The following is a 20186-nucleotide window of genomic DNA, read 5'->3' as shown; positions in this document are numbered from 1 at the left end:
CATTTTGTATTCACCTTTTGGAATGTTTTTCATACACTGGAAACTGCACTTCCATTTGTATGGTGGTTTTCAGGTCGTATGGATAGATATTGCTCACTCACACACTTGTGGATTATCGAACATGTCATGACACAGCAGTAATATCAAATACAAGTAGCATATATGACATGTATCAAATATAGGTAGCATATGACCTGTGTCTGCTGGGTATAGGTATAGAGCATAGGTATAGGTATATAGGTAGCATACGAAATGTGTCTGCTGGGTATAGATATAGGGTATAGGTATAGGTATAGGTATATAGGTAGCATACGACATGTGTCTGCTGGGTATAGATATAGGGTATAGGTATAGGTATAGGTGTATAGGTAGCATACGACATGTGTCTGCTGGGTATAGATATAGGGTATAGGTATAGGTATAGGTATATAGGTAGCATACGACATGTGTCTGCTGGGTATAGATATAGGGTATAGGTATATGTATAGGTATATAGGTAGCATACGACATGTGTCTGCTGGGTATATATATAGGGTATAGGTATATGTATAGGTATATAGGTAGCATACGACATGTGTCTGCTGGGTATAGATATAGGGTATAGGTATAGGTATAGGTGTATAGGTAGCATACGACATGTGTCTGCTGGGTATAGATATAGGGTATAGGTATAGGTATAGGTATATAGGTAGCATACGACATGTGTCTGCTGGGTATAGATATAGGGTATAGGTATATGTATAGGTATATAGGTAGCATACGACATGTGTCTGCTGGGTATAGGTATATGGTAAGGGTATAGATTAAGGTATAGGTATATCATAAACCCAAGGTAACTCCCAATTCTTTTTCGAAACCAAACACCTCACCACGTGTTAACATGAATCAATGCATATCCAGAAACAGCTTTATTTTCATTTTCCAATGTTAACAACGTGCAGGGTTTTACAAACCCACTTGCCGACACTCGGGACAAGATAAACTTTGGCTCGGGCAAATTCAAATTTGCAAATTACTTGTCCGCGGGCAACTTACAAAACTGAGGGTGGAGGCAGAATGCTGGAGAAAGAGAGTCGTGTTCAGTTTGTAATGCTTTATTCTCTGCGAATACACATTACATACATCAGCATCTTTATTGATCAATCATAAACATACCACATTCTTCTGTTACATAACTGCCCACAGTTTCTTTCAACTTTCGATTATTTTTATTATTTCACACTATATACTGTCAAAGTCTGTATTTCCATTTTGAAGCAAACTTCAAGGCAAATCTCGCATTATCTCACGCGAAAAGATAATGCTAATCCTTTTAAATACAATTCATTGTCGTTTTATAAGACATTATGGGATGGGACACTAATGGTCTAACTTATTTATGTCCTTTCCATTCTCAAAACAGACAGAATGATTAAAAGAAAACAGTTATTTTATAAACATTCAGGTACATCCGAAAACAAACCAGTGTAAAAGAATTGGTATATTAAAGAACACGAAACATTTCAAAGGAAAAGGGAACACATATATATGTATGTATTTAATTAAATAATCAATTTAAAGAGAGAGAGAGAATACATCGCTCTGGTTAAAGTCACTTTTGTCAATTTTGTTTATTTACAAATTTGTCAATTAGATGGTAATTGTAAATACACAACATCTGTGTTAAGAGATAGAGCCAGTGCTATTTGGGGTATTAGATAAGGGACAATAGCAGTCCTCAACGTATTCATTGCCATTGCCACATGCACACATGGGAGAGTTAACTAAATTCACTCTGCAAAGATCTCATTTGAGAAGGAGTGTCCAAGTTTAGTATGAGGGATATTATGACAACCTTTGCCAATATCATTCGATAAATGTTTATCAAATTAGAAAGATTAGGTTATCAAATATCTTCAGAGAAGAAGTCTCATATAATGTCGTATATGGGAGAAAGTGCGTCTAAAATGATTATGTCCGGTAGAGATGGGTGTCATGCTTTGGTAGTTACGTAGACGATAAGGAGATGCTTCATTTCTCCTTTATCTCTTTTGCGAAAGAAGACAACTCCGCTGGCCTAAGTGGTCAGAGCGTCAGCTTCGGATGCGGGAGTTCGTGGGTTCGAACTCTGATCGAGTCGTATCAAAGTGTTATAAAAATGGCACTAGCAGCTGCCTCGCTGTGCGCTCAGCATTAAGAGGTTAGTGTGGGGACTGGTCGGCCTAGTGTCGATATAATGTGACTGGGTAGGACATCATGCTACATGTCTGCGGCATGATGCCCCAGTAGTAGACGTCACTATAAACTGCCACACTGCCGACACAGTAGCGATATGACTGAAAAATTGTTAAAGTTACGTCAAAAATCCAAGATTCCAACTGATTCTTTTCTCTTATCTGTCCCAATATTCAATAGAGCAATTATTCCAGACTTGAGAAACATATTCAAAATACGGACGGATAAATATAGTTCGCCAATGCCGTTCTGCGAAACATGGCACGCATTAATCGAGCAACAACTTGGAATGAACTTCAATACTGTGAAATATGGCACACGTCTTCATAATAACAGTCCCTATACGCCTTTTCTACCTTCATCCCTTTACGTATTTTCTACCTTCATCCCTGTACTATTTTCTACCTTTAGCATTGTACGTCTTTCCTACCTTCATCCCTGTACGCCTTTTTAACCTACATCTCTGTACGTCTTTCCTACCTTCACCCCTGTACGCCTTTTTAACCTACATCTCTGTACGCCTTTTCTACCTTCATCCATGTACGCCTTTTTCTACCTTCATCCCTGTACGTCTTTCCTACCTTCATCCATGTACGCCTTTTTAACTTACATCTCTGTACGCCTTTTCTACCTTTATATTACCATTCTTAGGCACAAATGACTAGACTGAACTAATCCAGCTTTAGAATTAACAACTAATTTGAAGAAAAAAATAGAAGCACACGCACAGTGTGTCTTGAAAATATTCGTTTTAGGCCAACAATTCCCAAAGTAGCATGCAATAAGTTAACACACGCTCACGATGTTAACATCGTGTAACAGTTCATATTTTGCCTTCGAAAAGTACAAACGATCACCTTAGACTCCCCATCATAAACAGGAACATATATAAAATGTCTCATGCTTCTGATGTTGTAAATTTAATTTCTTCGAGACATACAATGTTTCTGTACACCTATGAAAATCTATTTTAAAAAATCTGATCAAGTTTCTCGACAAAGACGGCTAAACTTAGAAAGTCCAAGTTGCTGAGTGCATTTTCTCAAGAAAAAGGCTTATTCCATGTTCTCGCTCGCACAGACAGGAAATTCGGAATGGCTACTTCAGGTAGGGTTGTGTTATTCCACGTTCATTTACAACTAGTCAAACAAAGGATTTGGTACAGAAATATTCTGTACATACCGCCTTCTTACGTTCAACAAAAACATTTCCATACACATTCTGTCTGGTAAATGGCAGTTATTGTGACATCTTTCGTACAGCTTTCTTACATTCAACAAAAACATTTCCATACACATTCTGTCTGGTAAATGGCAGTTATTGTGACATCTTTCATACCGCTTTCTTACATTCAACAAAATAATTTCCAAACACATTCTGAGTGGTAAGTGGAACTATTATGACATCTTTCATATCGCCTTCATACATTCAACAAAACCATTTCTAAACATATTATGAGTTGTAAATAGTAGCTATTGTGACATATTTCATGCCGCCTTCTTACATGCAAATAGAAGGTTTTGAATTCCCTGAAACACTATCCTAATTTTCAAAAGTTTGACAAACTTAACAATCAATGTTTATTATCACTTACAAATGTGATAAGCATGCAATGGAAAAGGTCTCTTGGCATTGCAACAAGACTTCCATAAATTAAACAATACGTTACGGAGAAGTAATACTAATTTTATACACAAGAAATTCCAAAAACAACCAAATAAAATTATTAATGGTCATATTGCAACTTTAATCGCTAATCCATTGAAGATAACTGTCATTAGCTGCAGGTCTTGTTGCGTAACCATTAATGTATTTATTATTTCCATATATCGATGCTTGTTTCTCATTTTTCGCATGATTACGTGAATAAGTTTTTAAAATCAGGAACTTAGATATTTAAAATCTGAAGAATGATTACTAGCAATAAAAAAAGAAAGAAATAATGTCTTTGGAATATTCAATTATTCTGTTCGCCATTGTTAATAATCAATGTTTTGGTTCTGTACCAAACAACGTGTCGGGTTATTGTTACAGAATCAATATATTTATAGGTCTATCTCCCACCTGGGTGAAGTGGCCTATCTTCATCAGATCCGTAGATATTCCATATTGAAAGCTGGTGGTTTCGTTGTACCATAACTCTATAACCTTGGGCCATGTCAAACTCAGTGGACTACTTGCAATGTTCTGGCCCACCGGAAACCGTCCTACATCAAAAGACGGAAAGAAAAAATTATTTGTGAGAGGCAAACCTCTTACCTACCAAACTATGTGCGTATTCATCTACTTACAAAGAAAATCCTGCATTTTAATCTCGCGTGGATATAAAATAGCATTTTGCTTCTATACGTGATTTTCATGCCTACAGCAACCTGTTGATAGTTTCATGCCTTAAAAGGAATTTGGGTCAAATGCATTCATTTAAATTAGGTTGCATTCATCGAATTACACTTAGTAGAGAAATACATACTTACAAATAATTACGTGTATTTTAAAAGTTGATATTTAGGTGCGAAGCTTTCTTTGAGTTTTATGCAATAATTTCCACCATGGGTTAATTAAATGTCTTCACGACACACAGGAGTTTTACATCAGTTCATTGTGTTAGTGCAGTATTTCAAGCAGAATCTGAACATAGTTTAGAATATTTCATGAAAACTGACTTGATTCCGATGAAGTAGTGTGTTAGCCTGTTTTTCAAGGTACCTCACCCTACTCTCGGGCCTGGTAGATGTATAGAGTTTGACTGGAAGTATACAGACGATAGTTGTATGCAGTATAGTACAATTGACTTTTTTATGACCAGAGATATGCAAAGCTGTTCAGACGACTTTTATCAATGCTGTGTTTGATTCTCATAATAAATCTTTTGTTCTTTTTGAAGACCTCTCTCTCTCTCTCTCTCTTGTATACGAGAACGCACTAAAACGTGTGACTCACAGGAAATGATTACAACGCCTGCTATCTTATTCATATATTGCACATGCTTGTTTGTTGATTGGCTGTGTTCACAAATTTGATTCTGTTGTTTGAATACAATAATTACCAATTACCTGGAATAAGTCGTTGGGCGTTTGTGTCATGGGTTATTTTACATTTATCTGCCCATCTTTGGGCTATATCTGCCAATTCCTCATCCCAGTCCTGTACATAAATAACAAAAAGAACAAATATTTAAATATAAAATATATTCCAGTTCGAGAGTTCTTGAATTAAATAATCTGTGTATGTTTACAGAGTGAAAATGTGAGATTTATTGAAGCTTAAAATTGCAGAGAATATGAAAACAGCTTGTCGCACATAAAAGGTATTGAGAAAACAATACAGAACATTAGGCAGCATACATTTAATAGATCGTAGTGCAGTTTTTGGGATATCAGAAAGTATGGCGTAGTATGAATTATTGCTGGGATAATAAATAGGACAGTTCTTCAATATTACACAACATAACATTTATATGTCTCGTCTTAAATAATCTTTATATATAACCAATATCAAATTGAAAGTTGATTGACACCTGCTGTAGGTTTTGGTCTTCTATTAATGTTGTTGTTGACATTACTTCCCCTGGTCACAATTTTAAACGGCAATAAAGCAAATGTGTCCGAGGAATGAAAAGTATAATTAAGACACGCTGCTTTTAAATTTACGCAATAAAAATCATTAATCATTACAAGAATAATTTCATTTATAATGAAGGCACCATTTTAAAAATTTATATCTTTGTCATTCATATATTTTATCGAAAATAATATGCAATACTCTATTTTGATTTTCGATGTAAATTTGTCAGCATCTTTTAGTCTGTGAGGTATATCTTATTAGCAAACGTTCACAGCTTTTATCTTAATAATAATTCATCACTGGAATTGCAGTGACTCTTATGTAATTAATTATTGCAGCACATTAATAGTTTTAAAAATAGACAGCCTGTGCTGGAACCTTCATAAGCACACACGCACGCACGTACGCCCGCACACACACACACACACACAGAGGAATTATGAAAAGGAATTGAAGTGTATGGTGAAACTTTCAAAATACCCATTAGTGGACGATGGCAGGAGATATCCAATAGTGGATTGCGGTGGATACCCAATAGGGGATAATGGTGGATACCCAATAGGGAATGATGAGGATCCACATTAGTGGATGATGGGGGAGACCCAATAGTGGATGGTGAGGGATACCCAATTCAGGATGATGTTGATATACCTATTAGTGGATTATGGGGGATATCCATTAGGGATGATGGTGGATACCCAATAGTAGATGATGGGTGATAACGAATAGGGGATGCTTAGATATACCCATTAGGGGCTGATAGGGAATACATAATAGAAGATGATGGGGTTAACCAATTAGTGGCATACTAAGGGTAAATGGCACCCGGGGCCAGTGGTGTAAATGGCGCCCAGGTCGACGATGATGGTCCAAAGGTCCAGAATACGAATACTCCCGTCAGCCAGGGGTTTGGTGGAGTGCTGTGAACCCCCCCCCCCACCCCGACGAGTCCGGTGCGGAACCTTGACGGCCAACGAAATTTCTGCAATTTAATATCATTTGGTTGCTTTTCCTGGCATCTAAATTCTATTATTCACTCAAGACAATCAGTCATCATTTTATGCATGTCTGTCATTTCCATATTAGACCATTAATTTCCCCTCAAACAAATTACTGTTAAGCATTTACAGGAGTCATCAATTTTAACAAAATCGATTTATTTATTAAATTTTTGTTACAAAAATATAGACATGTCTATACAGAAACTAAAATGCGTATTACAGTAACAGTACAAAGATGTGAAGAATTATAGCCGAATCCAAGCAAACTTGCACAGCGCATCCACGATTCGTTTTTCTTTTATTAATAAAACATCACGCAATTAAAATTAAGTCGAGAAACACTAACAAAAATTCGAATGTCGATTTTAAAGAAATCGGCGTTATTCGAAATTAACGACACCTGCAGGCGTTTGCAAAAAATATAATCCCCCTACCTCTTCCCATAAATCTAACTACCATTGGTTGTCTGATAGATTCGAAGGTAGACGTCTATTTTTGAAGATTTGCGCCCAGGCGTTATTATTGATCGATGTCTGGATCACTCTCACTCGCTGCGATGCGAAAGAGGATTAGCGGGGGGGGGGGGGGGGGGGGGGGGCACCGATGAATAGAGAACCAGTTGGTTCATGAATTACACTGGTAGCAGAAATGAGTTTGCGAATTCTTGTTATCCGGATGCGTTAAATAGTTTTGCTTCAGGATTCAAGGATAACAAATTAAAAAACACAACTTTGGTCATTTTCGAAAAAATGAAATATCAGCTGTTTTGGCGAACCAAGACATCTGCCCCCCCCCCCTTATTAACTTACTGTATACCCATTAGGTGATGACGGGAGATACCTATTAGTGGATAATGGGGGATACCCATGTTAGAACGTTATTCAAAGTGCCTCGTATATGTCACCTTTCTCCGATCGTTTGATAACCAACATAGAAATTTACTTTTATATAAACCTTGAACAGAGAACAAAATAAGAAGCACTATAAGAGGAAATTTTCTTTTATAAAAATGCTTTTATTGATAAGTAGCATTAATAGTGTTAACTTCCTTCAGTAAAACCTAATTCATAAAATCTACCATCAAATGTACTATCTTGTGATGACCCGTTTAAATATTCTATTATTACTTGCCGCGTCCACAATTAGATCAAAGGCTCGTTGGAAAATTAAAACGGCATGCTATGATTTAGCAGCTAAACCAGTTCGAGACGTGGGATTTCGATTAATTCAAGTCTTTAATGTGTTGGCGTTATGTTCTCAAGAAACGGGTCACTTCTGATCAGAGCTGTACATTATGAAAGACGTTTGAATAATGACTAACCGCTTACGTCTTTGCAAATATAATATCTGAATCTGAATGGTATTTTCTATAATTTTTCATGTGGTGTGTGTTGTGATGGTTATTAACGCTAGTATAAGTGGCGAGAGTGATGGCAACAGGTATGGTTTGCGACTTTGCTTATTATGAAGAATAAGAGTCTGCAATAAACACCGTCTTGAAACCATCTATAGTTTACTTAGAAGTCTTTGAAAGATTATATTTATGCATGGTAATCTCATGGTAATTCTGGTATCTTTATTGATATTGTGTTCATTACTGGGTGCATTTCCTGCATATAATACAATGTGTGTGTGTGTGTGTGTGTGTGATTTGGATCGTTAACGTAGCTTTAACAATGTTTCAGACATATCGCTACAATGTCTGCAGTGTGGCAGTTGATAGTGATCCCTAGCACTGGGGCATCATGTCACAGACACGTTACACGATGTACCAACCAGCCACATTATCCTGACACCAGGCCGACCAGTCCTAACACTAACCTCTTAATGCTGAGCGCCAAGCGATGCAGCTGTTAGTACCATTTTTGTAAGTCTTTGGTATGACTCGACCGGGGATCGAACCCACGACCTCCCGTATCCGAGGCAGACGCTCTAACCTAATACAGTGTACTTATTGCAATAAGATTAACAGCCTCTTGAAGCTGTTACGTGGTTAGGCTCTTACAAAACGTAACAAGGAAAAAGTGAAGACAACAAGCTTTGAAAAATTTAACAAATAATTTATTTCCCTAGAAAAACAAGGTAAAAATGAGAAAAAGAACTTACGGTTCTACGAATCAAATCCTAAAATCATCCAAGAATAATCCAAGAATAAAAAAGTAGAAGTCCTAGTAATAAAAATTCCTAATGAAACTGAGTTCAAATCCCGATGAAATCCAAAATGGAAGGTGATGAAGTATGCTATGGTCAGCGTCGTACTGATGTGTCAACAGTTCTTTGCTGAATCACAGAAATTAATATTCCAGTGTTCGAATTCTGTGTAAATTTCGATAACTGTCCTTGTCCAAGAATTAATTTAGAGCACTAGTATTTCCAGGGAAAAATAATCTCATGGAATCCAAAAAATTTGAAGAAAAATAAAATAATTAGCCCCCCCCCCCCCCATGGTCTTAACTTAAAACACCTAGACGTCTCCAGTGTTATAGCAAGTATGACTATTCTTTCTCAAAACATCAACAATACATCTAGCTACGAGGCAAAACAGATGCCCGGATGTGGATCACTCCTCTAGAAAAACCAGAGTTTTATACAACTGCTACATGTTTTTTATCACGTACTCCAAAGTATGGCTTCGATGCCACTTTGCGAATCTTACTCTAAGTAAGAATTTTAAAAAAGTAAAAAGGTGTTTACTTCAACTCTCATTGATTTTGAATCAAGGTCAGAAAGTAGGTCAGCATTACACATAAAGTTTCTATTATTAGTTGTTTACAAAAATCAGTCAGATCAAACAGAAATGAACTGAATTTCTAGACAATGTCAAATCCAGTAAATAAAGTTACGTTACAATAGCGTTCACTGGAATAAAAATTTTTTTTAAACAAACAAACAATTAAATTAAATCAAATATACATAACAAAGTTTGTATATTATTGTTAGAAGCTCTCGAGAATACTATAATATTTAATGCCAAACACATAACAAGAAGAACTGAATGTTTGACTCGGTACGAAGGAATATATTATTATGCTTTAATTAATATTATTGTTTGTCTGCTCGATTAATTGTATTTTAGAGATAGCAAATGGCATACATTTTCGGTTTTCAGCCCCCCATTCCGCTCCAAAGTTATGACCCCAGAAACATTTGGCATGTCCAATTACTGTATGCTTTCCTATTGTGTTTTTGGTATGACCAATCACGTTATTTTCCTTCTGTGCATTCCTTCTGTAAAGTAAAGAGTGGACTCAAAAGAACACCAAATTAATATCTTTTGACAAATACATGATTTCGCTGCTACATCCATACAATGGAGTAATCCCTCGAGAGTTACAAGCAAGCAATTTACTGACATATTTTGAATACTCTAACGCTTCATAAAATAAATTATTGTCTGGGTCTTTGTTGGAATAGTGTGGAATCCATCGTTTTTTCACGCTTTTCTTTTCAAAATAACAGCCAGAAACAAAGAGCTGGTAGTTTTTCAATGTATGACCAGATAAATGTTCTGAATGCAACTCAAATTTTATTACACAAGGTTTATATCATAGTCACGTTTCTGATATTTACGTATCTAACTTGTCAAGCACATGCTGTCAGTATACATATGTGGTAATGGAAATAAACTGCTGAAGGGTGGATCTCGTGTGAACATTTCTTACACCTGCAGACAATAAATGTTACTTCAGATATATGAATTTAACTGTAACTATGGAAATTAGTAAATACAAAAAAAAAATGTTTAGTCTCTCAACAAGATACATCCTTCGACGGGCAAAATGTTCAGAAGAATTAATTACTTTGATGACAATGAGAAAAAGTTCATTTTTTAAATGTACACTGGCAGGTTTCAAGGCCGAAAGCATAAATTAAATCGTTTGCATTACGGAATTTTCAATTTAATGGTACTCCATTTTCTACAAAAGACCAAAAAGTGACCAGGCGTACTTTTACATAAGAATGAGACGTTATCAGGCTTCCATTTAAATATGGATTAATCTATATTTATTATGACAAAACATGAATAACAAGAAAATTCTGAAACAGATAATTTGTTATATGTACCATTTCATCTCATCTGTGTGTGTGTGTGTGTGTGTGTTTCTATGTTCCACTTGATTCGACTCTGTGTGGCTATATGTTGTTGAAAGACATTGATGTAATCACCTGCCTGATTACGATTGGGCGTTATGCGGTTGATTGCTGTGTAAAATTGCAATTTGGGACCGAAAATAGTTTTTAGTTTACTGAGTAGTGGAACTCAGATTTTCCTAGTTAGAGTTCATTCAACTTAAAGATGTAAACATTCAGAACCATACTAGGATTTCAGGATAGTTTCTGTATTCATAGTACTCAATTTTCACACTGTCCAGCTGTTGTTAGTATGCAACGTGTATTTATTTCATATATTTTTTCGCACATGATCCAATGACTGAAGCAGAATTCCATGATACAGATTTATTTTTGGAAGTTTGTACGTGTATCAGCTTCTATTTTGTTGTCTTTGTTTGGTGATAACTATTTTAGCAATTAAAAGGTATCACCGGTAGTGAGTCAGCAAAGGAACTTTATTCAATATTGAATACAGTTTGCTGGTATGAAATTCAATAGCTGAAATATCACCAAATAATACAAATGTTTCTATAGAAAATAATTCGATTTTGCCACATTGTTGAAATAATTGCCGCTTTCTTTCAAATGAAGGTAGATACCTTGAAACCTTCAGATAACTAGTGTGCTGTCTATTTTTTTTTATATACTTGAATGCAAATCTAACCTTGAAAAATTCATGTACAGTCTGGTTTCTCTTGGTGAAAATAGATTTTATATTGAAAGTGCTCTGCATTTCTTGCTGAAAATAAAGCTAACATTGAAAGAACTGATGCGATGTCTTGTGTCTCTAGCTCTGATTATCAATGTAACGTTGAAGATACTAATCTAAGATTTTGTTTCTTTTGGCAAAATATTCATCTATGGCCAATATCTAAATGCAGATAAAGAGAAATGATAAACAGCATAATATCTATAACACACATCTGTATGGAAGCCAAAATGTTAGCATGGCCAACAATAATGGGTCTCTGTCATCGACCTTTACCAAGCAACATATATAAGATAATTACACAGTCTGGTTACACATGTTAAGAGTACAAGGTAGGATACGAAACATTCGTGGAATATGAAAATGCTTAACTTTGAATCTGATATAAAAACAAGAACTGTGATAAAGCAAAATGAAAAACTGAACAATTTACGAAAGAGTAAAGAAGAGAAAAATAAACAAGTAAAAAAAAATGGAGAACAGCATATAATACATCAACAACCGAAAAAACAGCAGCAGAAAAGCAACAAATCATCACAACAACAGAATAAACAGCAGCATAAAAGCAACAAATCATCACAACAACAGAGTAATAAACAGCAAGAAAGGAAGTATTCAAAACCCATAGAAACTACTGCAAGGAAGAGTAATACTCCTATAGCACCTCCCAAAACTTCAGTAACCCAAAGAGTCAACATAAGTAGGAATTTTGAAAATTCAAACAAGAACCAACAGGATGAACAACAGCGAACAAACTTGACTCCCCAGGGCACAACAAAGAAGACATACGCAGAAGCCGTAAAACGGGGGGAATCAGAAACAGTGACCATGAGAAAGACACTGACAAACCTGGTAAAGATTTTACAAGGTCTAATAGAGACGACATCACAAAACAAAATAATAGGAGGTTCCACAGATTCAAAAGTAGAAAAGAGTGGAAAAAAGAAACAAAGCGAAGAAAACAAATTAAGAGAGGTAAAGAAACAGTCTTAAACCTCTCACGTAGAATATTAACTGATAATGACTATATACTGTTAGGCAAAGGGCTAAAATTTTGTCCCAAACCAAAATGTCACAATAAAATTAAATTAGCTGAAGAAATTTTTAATTTCTTTAGACGCTTAAAATTAAAAGAATTTTTTTTTATGATAAAGCATACAACAATTCAGAGAGTAAATCGATTTATTTTCATTCTAAAAAAATGGGTTATTTTAACACAATTAAATCATCTTTTACACCAGCTAGTGGACGTGATTCATATTTAGATTTTTATATTGACGCGATCACAAAAGAGATATTAACTGATAATCATAAAAAGCAATATCATAGTAATATTTCTAAGGACGAAATTAAGTCTTTATATAATCTAATGAATGACGACAGTATAGTTATTAAAAAGGCTGATAAATCAAACACTATTATTATTATGAATCAAGATGATTATGTTAAAGAAGTTTAACGTCAATTAAATGATGAAAAATACTACAAACATATTGACAAAAACCCGTCAATAGAAATTAAATCAAATATTTCAACATGCATTAATGAGATTGCTAAAAATAATAATTCCGTAATTGAGGAATTTGATACTTCCCCTCTTAACATACGTACACCTCAATTCTACATATTACCCAAAACTCATAAAAATCCTGACCATAATTTACCTTTAAATTATCCAGGACTACCCATTATATCAGGTTGTAATTCCTATACTGATAACCTATCCAAATTTATTGATAGTGTTTTACAACCTTTAATGAAATCACTTCCTTCATACATTAAAGATACCACTGATTTCATTAAAACGTTGAAGTCTATTCCACAGCTATCTGATAACTCAATCCTTGTATCATTAGATGTAACATCACTATATACCAACATTCCGCATGCAGATGGTATTGAAGCATGTAAATATTTTATTGATAACAATCTTAATAATAGCACACTATCTAGTGAAGATATATGTAAAATAAAAAAACTTATCTTGGAAAACAATTATTTTCAATTCAATAATATGAATTACATACAAATAATGGGTACAGCAATGGGTAGTCCTATGGCTCCTTCATACGCTTCCCTTTTCATGGGTACATTAGAAAAAGATTTTCTTCAAAACGAAAAGTTTAATCCATCTGTTTGGTTCAGATTTTTAGATGACATATTTATGATCTGGAACCATTCAAATGAAGAACTGAAAAAATGTATTGATCGCCTGAATCATTTTCATCCGACAATTAAATTTACTTATACTGCATCAAGTACGCATATTTCATTTTTAGATGTAAATGTAATAAAAAATATTGATAACACTATCTCTACAAATATTCATATCAAGGAAACTAATATCCACCAATATGTAGAATATTCTTCATGTGATCCCATGTCATGTAAAAACGGTATACCATATATCCAGGCCAAAAGATACCGACGTATTATTTCAGATGATTGTCAATTACAAAATTCTTTGAATAAATTACGAACTTATTTCCAAAATAGAAATTATCCTACATACATAATTGATTCTGCACTGAACAAAGCCCGTAATCTTACTCAACATGAGGCTTTAAACACAGCAGAATGTAAAATAGAGAGAGAGAGAGAGAGAGAGAGAGAGAGAGAGAGAGAGAGAGATGTAATTCCTTTCACAATACAATATAATCCTTCATTACCTAATATAGGTCGTATAATTAATAAATATTAAAGTCTCCTAAATTTATCCAATAAAACTAGTGTCAAATCACTTTTCAAAATTAAACCAATTCTCGCTTATAGAAGACCCAAAAATTTGCAAGATTTTTTAATCAGAACTAAACAGACAGAAAATAAAAAAAATACACTTTTCGTCATCTGAATGTAACAGACACCGGTGCTCTCAATGTGCAAACATAAGAGAAAGTACTTCTTTCAGTAGTGCCAATACAAAAGAGGTATTTTCTCTACGCGATAACACTAACTGCATATCAACTGTTGTGATTTTTTTAATAACCTGTAAAAAATGTAGCATGCAATATGTTGGACAAACACTACAAGTTTCTAAGAAAATGAATAATCATCGCTTTCATATAAAAAATTATAGAGATCCTCAGTTTTCCTCTAATGTTTCAACACACTTTAACACCAATAATCACTCTCTACTTGATTTTTCTTTCATGCCAATAGATATTGTGCATGGTGAAATGAATAGACTCATAAAAGAAACTTATTGGGTTCATAAGTTAGATACTCTGTATCCTAATGGACTTAATGCTAATGCACTATATAAAATTGTATAATTTAAATTGATATATTGTATATCCTTTATAACAATATAATTATATGTGTGACTGTTTGTCTCTAGTTTATTTTATTATATAAAAACAAGGAAATAGCCATTACCATTTTCACCATATCCTCAGCCGGTGGGGCAACCTTGCTTCTGTACATATTGTGTACTCTGACAATTTCTTGCTGGTCTGAAGGACAAAAGATGATTTTTAGAAATTAAACAAGAAAAATAACTTAGCGACAATTTATTTCCCAAGTGATGATACTCCTCCATCCGCGTGAAAAGTTTCATGGTGCAAGAGTCTTTGTACTTCAGTAATGTCATTCTGATATTCTGAATAATTCATGAAATGTCTAATCCCATGTTTCTCATTAAACAGGAAAATTATGTGTGTCAGAGAAGATAAAATATGCCAGTCATGTAAACATAGTGTGTGTGTCAGAGAAGATAAATTATGCCATTCATGTAAACAAAAATTGTGCATATAGTAAACATATTGTATTTTTCAGAGAAGATCAAATATGTCATTCAAGTAAACATATTGTGTATAAAGTAAACATTGTCTGTGTCAGAGAACATAAATATGTTATTCATGTAAACATATTGTGTGTCAAGTAAACATATGGTGCTTATTAGAGAAGATAAATTGTCATTCATGTAAACATATTGCGTGTTAAGTAAACATATCGTGTGTATCAGCGAAGATAAAATATGTCTTTCATGTAAGCAAACTAAGCATACAAAATATATGACAGTAAATAAGTGATGAACAACATAATTAAGTTTTGAATTTTGTTTTAGGAGATACATGCTATCTGGTACCTGGCTGATAGACCATGCATGTAGGAAGTTTAAAAAAAAAAAACAAATCGTTTTCTATAAATTTAAAATAATTTGGTTTCTGACAATTTTCCGACATTTTTTCTTTTTCTTATGATTGTTCCATCCGTGTATATACGGTCATTATTTTTGTGCCACATGCCCAAAATATGGTTTTTGTGAATAGAATCAAAGTTAATACCTCTAATATCGCTTGGAATTTTCGCATTGATCAGATTCAGTCTTAAAGTAAAATATACATTTGGTTTTTAAGATTGCAGAGAGTGAAACCTAGAAATAGACATGGGAGTATTAGCTCCAAATTACCTCATAGATGGCGCAGTAAACAACGCCACTGTCTGAACTGACCGTTGACCCCGGTGTCAGCCTCGTTTTGAATTGTCATTTCATTTCTTGTTTCATTTAACTTTGGTGAAAAGATGGTTTGTTATCTAATAATACTGTTATATCTAGATCTGTTAGGCAAGATACATAGAAAATAATGTTTCCAATATTATAGCGCAAACTCTTTGAAAAATAATGTAATAACAGCAGCAGCCATTTCTGCAAGAAATTTGCAGCTTTCAGCTTTCGATTCCAATGCGTTTTGAGAGAAACGAGAGCGCCACTTAGGGAACAGTTTGGCATTATTTCTTGAGAATATGTATGAATAATCTATCGAAAATACCTGTCTGGCCAACGATCTGACTCTTTCTCGGAAGGCACATTGAATGATCTGGCCACTGCTTGTATCGGTCTTCGCAATACGCTGCCTAAGTAATAGATTAACAGGAGAAAATTTTTGACACTGGTGAGGATTGTCTGAAAATTGACAGTCCTTGCTATTGTCCCTCATGAGACATTTTTTTAAACTTTTGCTTGAATGCGACCATAATTTATAAATAATAACGTACTGTCTAAAAATGTATCTTTGTCATGACACGATTTTCGTTTGTGGATGCGTGCGCAACTCCTCCAGCATGGTTTAGAATGGGATAGAATTTTCAGTTAATTTATTGTTATAACTTGTTTAAGATCTCGGTCTTAAAAATCATGCTCCAAGGCCAGGGAAATGAAAGAAAGGATTAGGAACGTGGGTATGAATCCCCTTGAAAATGTGCCATGACAAAGATTATAGTGCACATGTCTTGAGAAAAATAAGATGGCTAGTTAAGGTTTCGCTTCAGAGTTTTGTATTTGCACGTAAACTGAAAACAGGATTGCAACTTTAAGCACATTTTTAACAATTACAAACATTTTGTAAACAGAGTCCATCTCATCATGTCTGTTTTCTCTGTGTGTTTAATGCTCATTGGAACGCGGAAGCACATACTTAGGTTCATACTATAAAAAAAATTACTGACTATAATCTAAAGCAGGGGTCTCAAACATGCGGCTCGCCAAGCAGTATCCCGTGGCCCGGAAAACTATTGGCATCACAAAGTGTCATGAGAGATGGCAAAGGTGGTTCGACCCTTGGGCCATCGAAGATGGCCTCATGCGGCCCTCAGGGTGCTTTGAGTTTGAGACCCCTAATCTAAAGTGTGCATTTGAACTATCATGGAAAATTACTTACCTCTCTTTTGCTGCGGAGGATAATCGTGTTCTCTGCACCAGAATTCGCTGAGGCTGTCAACACTGAATAAATCAATATTGGAAAACAAGTATATCAGACACGAAGTATTTCTTATAACCAGGGTAAGGTTATTAGTCTTTGGAGTGCTGAATGGACATTTATCTTATATTCGAACAATATATTATTTATGAAATTGTTTTCAACAGTAGGTTGTACAAATATTGGCGCTAAATCTGTTTAAAAACGTTACGATATAAAATCCAAGGAGAATAGTTTATCATAAGGTAAACCTAAAACGTTCACTATCGCACAGCCTGCTGGGCAGTAACTTACTTTATATATTTCCCTGCTATGACAAGTAAGTGTGTGATAAATATTTATATACACTCGCATGTAGCTTAAGTTTCCGCAAACTATATAAAAAAACATTTAGTTTGTCAGATAAATAGACTTAGGAAAGGTCAGTTGCTAAGTGGTTTACCGTATCGAAGTGAGTAGAACAAGATGCATTTATGACTTCAAAAAGGAAAAAAAAGTAAAGAAAACACAAGGGAAGAAATAACAGATTACCCACGCAATCACGACGATAACAGAATTTGTGCATATTAATGAGATGTAATGTGTTCAGCTATTGATAAAAAGACACTGCCCTCCCCCACAAAAAAATTAAACAAGCAAAATAAAAATTTAAAAAAAAAAACGAATAAAGCGATCCATTGTGTCTATCTTTCGACCATAACACATATATTATCAATTATGAATCAATAATTTCAGCTTATAAAAGAGTACTTTATTATTAAATTTAAAATTTATTATGCTATAAAAATTAACAAACCTTTCGCTGTTACTAAAAACAAAAGCAAGTAGGTGCAAAATGTATTTTCCATTGCAATTTCCACTATGCAATCTTCAAGTAATACAGTGGCCAAAATATTCGACCCGTACGACACAAATGCTATTAAATACTGCCAAATTTGTATGGCTCTATCCTTTATAAATGCCTAGTAAATTATATTATTTTAATTATAATCCCGTTTTATCAGAATGCCATGACAGTCAAACCTCACCTTAAAACGGCAATTCAAAATTGTTAAGGAGACGTCAGTTGCTATGACGCTTATTTACGCTACGACTAAAACAGACTGACACCATCTCTGTGAGTTTGCTGATAAATTGGAGACATGCACGAGTTATTAAGACATAGATTACCAGTCTGTATTTAGGCTCTGAGTAGAAAGATGAAATAAATGTGAAATTGAACGATCCATTGATTTGATGGCAAACTGTGAATTGATAAATGGCATATGAGTCAATTCTATAATAATACAGTTCTCAGATAATATTCAGTAAAACGTCCTCCTTTATTGTACTAAGCTCGCCACATCTCTTATTTAGGGCGGGCGTTTTCTTTACTAACTGAATTTTTACCATATTAATCATCAAATGTTCTAAAAAGAAATACTAGCAACCATCTATTTATTCCCATTCATCTGAACGTCTGTCTCTTGGATTGTATACTTCTGTTTCCTTCTACGTGTGGACTTAACAACGGTAACCAGTGGAATAGCAGAAACGAAATTAGGCTGCTTTGGGCAATTTACTGTCAACGATTTCATGAAAATTGTATCGATGCTAAGAGGAGACAACGATTTCATGATAATTGTACAAGTTTTTGGGGGTAATGAAAATGTGCTGATTAGTATTGCCAATATGACATGTATGTACTTAATGAAAACCTAGGCAGCAATTTATTGGTTACTGGTGGTTGGGAGTATCACTTATACTGTAATAAGAAAAACACATGGATAATAATATTCGTTTCGTTAAAGTTAAGGTTTTGATTAAATGTAAACTGGCTTTGAAACACGATCTATTATTGATCCTGGTTGCTGGGTATATGATATCACGGTACCAATTGTTTTCCAAAGGCCTCAATGCTAATATTTTATTAAATAAATATATTTTCTATCCTACATCAGCATGCGTGTCACACACTGTCGTAGAGAACAATGTTAGATTGTCAAGGTCACAAAGACAGTACCAGGAACTCAATTGCATTTAAGACAGATAACTCTACTGGAACTAGACAGGGGTAAGAGTTACCAAGCCACAACAGACACATTTCAGTCATGTGTACCACATTTAAAAAAAAAATCTTAAAAATACAAAATATGATCTTGATAGGAATTAACATAATCTCAACTGTTGCCAAGAGGCTCAACTTTTTTAAGCCTAAGAGAAAGTACAACTCTTACATAGTGCACCAATCACAGCTAGTTTTGTTGTTTATGTCTGAATACTATGTTCCTACACCTTAAGCTACGCCTACCTGGGGTTGTACAATTAGTACCATTATACCATATAGATACGTACCAGCTGTAGTTGCGATGGTGGGTGTAGAGTCATATGGTATGAAATAAGCAGTTCCGTCAAGTAGAAGCCGCTCAGCAGGAGGCATCACATTTGACCGTAGATCGCCGAATAGGTAATGCGGAGTTTAGAATCTTGAGACATGAAGGATTAAGACTTTCGTTGACCAGATGCAAGAGAACTTCAATGCCCGTTAAGAAAGCACAAAGATTTTGTTAACCTGTAATTAAAAAAATACAGGTTATTACTGAAAAGCCATTTGCTCTCATTTAATTGTCTCTGCTCGTCTCTCTTCAATCTTGAAGGAGCGACGACACATATAACAATTCAGACCACAACGCAGTTAACGACTCGAACGTGCACAGTCGAAAACACAGAACACGATCACGTCGGCCACTCATTGCACGACATAGTCGAGGCAAGAGCGTCACAGAGAACCAGAGAAAGAAATCTGTGGTGACAGGTGGCTAGCCGAAACCAGAAATAAGACAAATCCAGCTCGCGCAGAGCACTGTCACATTCTGGAGCCCCAGACCTTAGAGGGACACATCGGCG

The 20186-nt window shown here is 34.9% G+C and overlaps 1 protein-coding gene across 3 annotated transcripts in view; it reads right to left on the bottom strand.

Annotated features, from left to right (window-relative positions):
* LOC149785014 (cysteine-rich venom protein TEL1-like) overlaps positions 1-19735 on the bottom strand; it is a 33227-nt gene extending 13492 nt beyond the window's left edge. Inside the window, exons 1-6 of one of the 3 annotated variants that reach the window (XM_089931175.1) lie at positions 19635-19735; positions 17262-17323; positions 16374-16458; positions 14977-15053; positions 5268-5358; positions 4279-4421 (exon numbers count right to left, since the gene is read on the bottom strand). In XM_089931175.1, coding sequence (XP_089787301.1) covers positions 4279-4421; positions 5268-5358; positions 14977-15053; positions 16374-16458; positions 17262-17323; positions 19635-19719 — 543 coding nt within the window. In that variant the 5' untranslated portion in view covers positions 19720-19735. Of the gene's footprint in view, positions 1-4278; positions 4422-5267; positions 5359-14976; positions 15054-16373; positions 16459-17261; positions 17324-18096; positions 18220-18328; positions 18373-19634 lie in introns of those variants that run through there. The other 2 variants (XM_089931177.1, XM_089931176.1) reach the window with 2 other exon arrangements.
* Positions 19736-20186: the final 451 nt, after the last annotated feature.

Source organism: Sinohyriopsis cumingii, chromosome 13, assembly GCF_028554795.1.
Source record: "Sinohyriopsis cumingii isolate HCF-2022 chromosome 13, ASM2855479v2, whole genome shotgun sequence".
Classification (NCBI taxonomy): Eukaryota; Metazoa; Mollusca; class Bivalvia; order Unionida; family Unionidae; genus Sinohyriopsis; species Sinohyriopsis cumingii.
Note: the sequence above shows the minus strand (reverse complement) of the source record. Positions and strands in the feature narration are given on the sequence as shown.